General features: G+C 39.0%; 1 protein-coding gene across 1 annotated transcript in view; it reads left to right on the top strand.

The window, feature by feature from the left end:
- The window catches only part of LOC136843723 (elastin-like), a 5313-nt gene extending 1800 nt beyond the window's left edge, over positions 1-3513 (top strand). The window contains exons 2-4 of the mRNA XM_067112356.1: positions 713-840; positions 1253-1524; positions 3158-3513. Of these exons, the coding sequence (XP_066968457.1) occupies positions 713-840; positions 1253-1524; positions 3158-3348 (591 nt within the window). The 3' untranslated portion in view covers positions 3349-3513. The remainder of the gene's footprint in view (positions 1-712; positions 841-1252; positions 1525-3157) is intronic.
- Positions 3514-6486: the final 2973 nt, after the last annotated feature.

Here is a 6486-nt window from a genome sequence, read left to right as displayed (position 1 = left end):
GTGTTTTGTCCCTTGCAATACAAAATAATTGGCAAAAAGAAAAAAACTTCCATATGAAATTTCTTTTTAGGAGAGAAAGTTCATTCACATACACAACCTATTTATTCCATACTATCTGGGTCTGTACACAAGCGCGCGTGCGCGCACACATCCTGGCACACACACTCACACACACAAACATACACTCACTCACAAAATGACGACTGTATGACATCCATTAGCATCATTTCCACAACGGAATGTAGTTGTGCTTGTATTTAAAGTCTCGAATCACTGTTATTCTAATATAATAAGTAATACATCTTTTTAATTACTTCGTTAGTCTGTGAAACATAATCTACATTCATAACAATTGGCCTTTTTTATTTATTTGAATTCTTTTCTACGACCCACCAGTAACGTCTGTCCTGACACTTTTCGCACAACTAATCCGTGAAAATTACTAACTCTTACTTTGCACGGTTCGGTCAGTGTTCATTTCCCTCGCCTTCTAAGTTCTGTTTTCATGACTTACAATCCTCCAGCCTCCAAAAAACAAAAAGGTCATCTCCATTGAATATTTTCGCCTTTTCGCCGTTGGTGTTCACGGACCTTGGCTACACAAGGGTAACGTATTGCCCTTCTTTCTGGACATTAAATCGTAAAGAGAATCAAATCCTCACCTAGAATTAACCTTCATGATCAACAGATAACGAAAGTCCACCTTTTTCAGATGAAGGTCTTGGCAGCCATCTGTCTGCTGATGTGTGCGCTGGTCACTGGTGATGAACTCGCTGAACTCTCGGAACTCAGTGAACTCATGGATACTCGCATATCAGATCTGGACACTTTTGCCTTTCAGTGAGTATATCTAGCTGATTTAAAACCTTCGTGAAGTAATTAAGATTTTTTTCTCTGGTAAATACTGGAAATTTCTGTCAATTATAGTTTATCATAAATGTCTGGCGACTTAATTTAGGACCCCCCACTGAGTTAATTTAGATGATATTTTTTTCTATTCCCAGATAACTTTGTATCTTGAATTTATTTCCATGATCAATGGTTTCGTAAGACGTCATTTTGAATTTTTAAATAACTTTTGAAATTTGAAAATTACGTGTGTTGTAGCTCTTTGTATTTACACGAAATAACGTTTTCTTGTAAATAATACTCAGTACCAACGGCCAAGTATTTATAGTTTAGCAGCCAGGAAAAATACTTTCATTACTCGACTGTTTCTGCGTGAATAATTTTGTTCAATTCTCTTCAACAGCAACGCTGGAGGAGGGTTCCCAGGAAATCATTTACCAGGCCAAGGTTTTCCTGGACAAGGTTTCCCAGGACAAGGATTCCCAGGACAAGGTTTTCCTGGACAAGGTTTCCCAGGACAAGGATTCCCAGGACAAGGTTTTCCTGGACAAGGTTTCCCTGGACAAGGATTCCCAGGACAAGGTTTTCCAGGAGGATCAGGCAGTTGCAAGTACTGGTGCAGGACACCACAACAGCAGGCCTACTGCTGCGATCAAGGAAATAATGGTGGTCGATGTAAGTCCTTCAAAAAATCCCTTTTGAATGTTAGAGAATCATAAGAAAGCTGATCATCTCTCTTCTCGCCTATGTTCATAAATTTAAGGTTTTCATTAAGCCATTTTCAAAAAAATAAAACCAATTCATAGATTTAGAATTGTTAGGAAACAAGAATGAAATAGTAAATAAAAACATCTAAAACACAGTAACATGGACTGGTGCTTTGAGATGAGAGTTTAATCTTTCTTATCAGCGCTTTGAAAGTTCATGTAAGGTGAGATTTGTCGTAATGCTCTCTTCTTGATAATTGTTTCTATTGCTGATATGAATATTGTTATTTAAACAAACATACAGAGTATATTGCCCATGTGTGATAAGAAATAAAAGCGCAGCGAAAATGGGTATAGTAAAATTCATGTAATAGTAAAGGAAAACTAAATGAATACATCAACGAGCAAAAAGCTCATACATACATACATACATACATACATACATACATACATACATACATACATACATACATACATACATACTTAAAACTGTTAAAAACGTCAGAAAAGTTGAAGGGCAGGTAAGGTAGATAGCATTTTGTGGTTTCTTTCCAACAACCTCAGGCTAGATAACCAATATTCCTTTCTGTGCTGGTTGCCCACGTGGCATATTTCGAATTTTCTGCAGAGCTAATCTATTTATATTTTGCTTTATGCCTTGATCTTTCTATCTTAATTATAAGTTGTAGTCTGTATTATACTCTAGATCTCTTTGCTACTGCTCTCTCTCTCTCTCTCTCTCTCTCTGTTTCGTAAATTGGCGTTCTTATCTGTGGAATCTGGCCAAGAATATATGGTATTTTTGGATAATAATAATAAGGATAATAGGAGATTTTAATCTGAAGGTGAAAAAGAAGGTCAACGCAGTAGTTCTTGGAAGTTCGGATTATTTTATCTATCCGAAATTTTCTCGTTCTTTCTCGTTACTTAGGTGGGTACAGTCCTTGTTTCTGAATTTCAGGTAGTGTTCTCATACATTTTCATACCACCAATCTTATTCCTTTCCTACTTATAAGCTCAATGGAATAATATATCGAAGAAACAAAGTTATATTAATTAGAAAATTTCTGTAGCGAATCTGGTCCTGCATATTTGGTGTTTTGTGTCATCATTATAATCTATAACTTCTTTTCAAAGACAGAATACCAGGAATAGCGCATCTCTCTTTCTCTTTCTCAGTAAACATAATATTTTCCTGCTATCTGAGTAACCATTATAAACCCTTTTGGGAATCACTGATATGTGGGGTAATGCTCCTTATGCGAATATTTGCATAACAAAATTCTTTTGCTACCAGGAGCCTTATCCTTTTAGTGGAGACCTACGTACTTTTGTAACAGACCTAATCGTACATTTATAGCAGATCTTTGTACCTTTATAACTAATCTCTTTGAACATTCAGGGATATTATCTTTGTTCATTTATAAACGACTTGCGTGTACGTATAGCCAGCCTTCGAATACATTTGTAGCGAATCTGTTTAGTCATCCCCGATCTCCATTTGTGCATATTTCTGCGCCATTTGTTGTCAAGCACCGAGTTAGTTCACAGCCACCTTCAGTGTCCATGTCAAGCTAACTCCGTATGTGTTTACGTTTCAGTCCCAGGAGTACGACCCGGATATTGTCCTCCAGTACGCCCTGCCTGTCCTCCCACTCGATTTGGGGGACCGCCCATTACCTGTGCCCATGACAACGACTGCGCCAGCTTCAGCGATAAGTGCTGCTTCGACACTTGTCTAGAGCATCATGTCTGCAAGCCCGCTCAAGGATTTGGTTTTGGAAAGCGCTGAAATCTTATGCTTATGTCCATATTGTTCCTAATACTTGACATAAGAAGCGTGTATGAGTGACTATTATTGTTATACTACTTACCGTTGTTTGCTCGTTGTCGCAAGTATTTATTTTGTTGTTATTCTAAAAGTATAATTTATTGCAATAAATTATTATTTTCTGTTCATCCTTTTTCATGTACGGGATTGACCAATTACCTTTCCCAGCAGTCCTCTAAGGTTTGTTGCAAGTTTCAGTAACGGTTTTGGCAGCCTATGGGTCAACGACATCAGGTATTCCTCAGCGGTAACCTTTTCAGGTTCTGCCAAAACCAAATGATATCTGAGATTCTGTCGATGAGAAGCTATAAGAAATAGCTACCGACCATAAACTTGCAAACAAAGGTTTATTTGTCGGTTTGTTAGCTTTCAGGTCACCGTCCTGACTTAAGAACGAGTTACCTACCGTGGAAATGCTTCCCATATGCACAACGAAATTATTTGAGTTTGTTGAGAGTGGCTATGGGTCAAAATGAGGCCCGAGAGTGAGACACTGGAGTGAGATAGTGAGGGGTTATGACATGAAGATTCATCCAGATGGTGACCTTTTCCCATTTATAGGGTGTGGTGCAATTGTCAATGGGTCACAGCGATATCGTGAGCCCTCTCACCAGGTGACATCACTCTTTGCTTAAGCTTGATTTACTTAAAATTGTTCAGTAAACCATTGTACTGTAAATATACTGAGTGGCAGGCTTCATTTTGGGTGGCACCAGGGTTGTCCAATCGAATCTTCAGTGTCCTTTACCATCCAGCAGTGTTCCTCATTGAACGGGTGGGTACTGTTCTCAGCTAGCACTCTGCTGGCCCCGCGTTCGATTCTACGACCGGCCAATGAAGAGAGGAATTTATTTCTGGTGATAGAAATTCATTTCACGCTATAATGTGGTTCGGATTCCACAATAAGCTGTAGGTCCCGTTGCTAGGTAACCAATTGGTTCTTAGCTACGTAAAATAAATCTAATCCTTCGGGCCAGCCCTAGGAGAGCTGTTAATCAGCTCAGTGGTCGGGTTAAACTAAGGTATACTTTAAAAAACCATCCAGCAGTAGCCCCACCCTTGTACCCTGTGACCACGCCGATGCTGCTAGCTTAACACAACGTATTTTAAGCATTGCTGCTTAAATCAAACTCTTAAGAGTTTGTTGTGAGTCTGCAAATAAAGATTTTCGGAAAGAAGGTGCACCCTCCACCTACGACCTCGCATGTGGCCACGGGAAACTTGAGTGTTGATAGAGCGAGCCAGTTATTCTGTTGGCCTTGGAGCGAGCGAGACTGTTCTTGAAACGCGACGCAAAACCTTCCGTCCTCTAAGAGGTGAATTAATCACTTCCATTTAAGTAAAGGAGCCCACTTCTTCCTTCTCAAGCTTTTTCTTGTTTTCACTGGGCCTGGGTTACATTTGGGCACTGGTTGCCTGTCCCATTAGCCATTGTGTGAAAGAGGATCTCACTGCTTACCGCGGCTGTCGTCTCTACTGCCTGAACCGATGGTCTGATATCTAGCGCCAGTGCGTACAGCTGACCCCGAGGCACTTAAATGGAAACAGAACTAGATTAATATTATTATTATCCTAATTATTATCACTGGGACACACATTCGTATGGCACAACCACCGAAGTACATTAAAGTAACATCAACAAAAACACCAATTTGTGCGACTTCAATTTTGTCCCAGGGAGGGAAAGTAAGATGGTTGTTAGTTTGCAGCCTAAATGCTAAAAACGTACCAAATCTGGCGCTCGTGTTAGAGCGGCACACGATTCAAGTTTCCATATGGACACACTCTGATTAATTCAAAGAGATTTAATTTTTTATTTATCTTTTGATTTACCGGGAAGTTATAGTCCACACAGATAAAAGACTGTCAGCAAGACCTTCACCTGGAAAGGCAAGCGTAAGGATATTATTATCATTTATTAAAAACATACATAGTTAACAAAACAAACAACAATAACAATTGAAGTGTATAACAGAATAAGTAAAGACAAGTGCGTCTGAATGTACCCTCAGTCAGTGGAATTCAATCTGAGAAAAGTCAATTTTGATAGCGTGGCAACACGGTCGACACCAGCAGCAAAGCAACTAACTGAGGTACTTGACATATTTCAGCAACCGAGTAGAGGCACAGATACTCCAGAATCAATTGCGCAAAACATTATTGAGAGGAAAGATGTTGATTGTCCTCATTTCTCAAAATGTTCTCATTCTTTCAAAGTTTATTATTGGAGGTCCTGCTATAGGCCCTCATTTGGTCGATACGGCTGGAAATTTGTCTGAAGTTCAGTATTTGAATGGATATGGACAGTAAAACCAAATACGTTGAGTATCCTATTGTATAAAACACAATGTGAACTTTTCAGTTTCTAACCTTGTGAGAGACTGTGATAGTCTACGGGAAATAAACTCCACGTTCAAACCTTTTGTTGTTAAGCCTGTGCAGAGCGCGGTACGTCCCTAGGGTCGAGACTTGTCGTCTCAATCTTATCTTATATTTAAGTAATTTTTGACTGTATGGTTACCCTTGTGAGACAGTTTTAAGACATCTCTCCTTTTCGAAACTCTGAAATTGTGGTTTCGTCATTGGTCAGCAAAGGCTTACTTTTTCTTAAATGGCGTTGTCTTCTAAGTGACTGCGGGTTTTCTTTTTTATTTAAACAGTTAGTCTTTAATCTCTCCGAATATAGGCTACCTCTTAAGTATTCTCATATTATTTTTCTTTTATTTCCACTTTTCAAAATATTCTGATATTTGCAAAGAACAGGCCTTGACGACTATAAACTTTGAAAGCAAGCTTCCTTAGTGTAAACACGAAGAGAGAGAATGATAAACAGGCAATAAAGAAATTTAGACAAATCAGCAACTAAATGAAGATTTGCGCCCAATAAGCAGCAAGAACATTCTCTTGATGACTCTACGTTCACATAAAAATCCGAGAACGTCAAGTTTGATAGTCTGAACCACTGACTGTTAATATATTAGTGCACCCCATACTGTAAGCAAGTAAAAAATGCGCCGAAGAATTCGGCGCCACCGAGTTTTCCGTACAGTTTATAATGCTGTATGAAACTTTCAGCCTGTGTTGTTGCGGTGCCAGACG

Source organism: Macrobrachium rosenbergii, chromosome 12, assembly GCF_040412425.1.
Source record: "Macrobrachium rosenbergii isolate ZJJX-2024 chromosome 12, ASM4041242v1, whole genome shotgun sequence".
Classification (NCBI taxonomy): Eukaryota; Metazoa; Arthropoda; class Malacostraca; order Decapoda; family Palaemonidae; genus Macrobrachium; species Macrobrachium rosenbergii.
The sequence above is the reverse complement of the archived record's forward strand: the minus strand, read 5'-3'. Positions and strand labels throughout refer to the sequence as shown.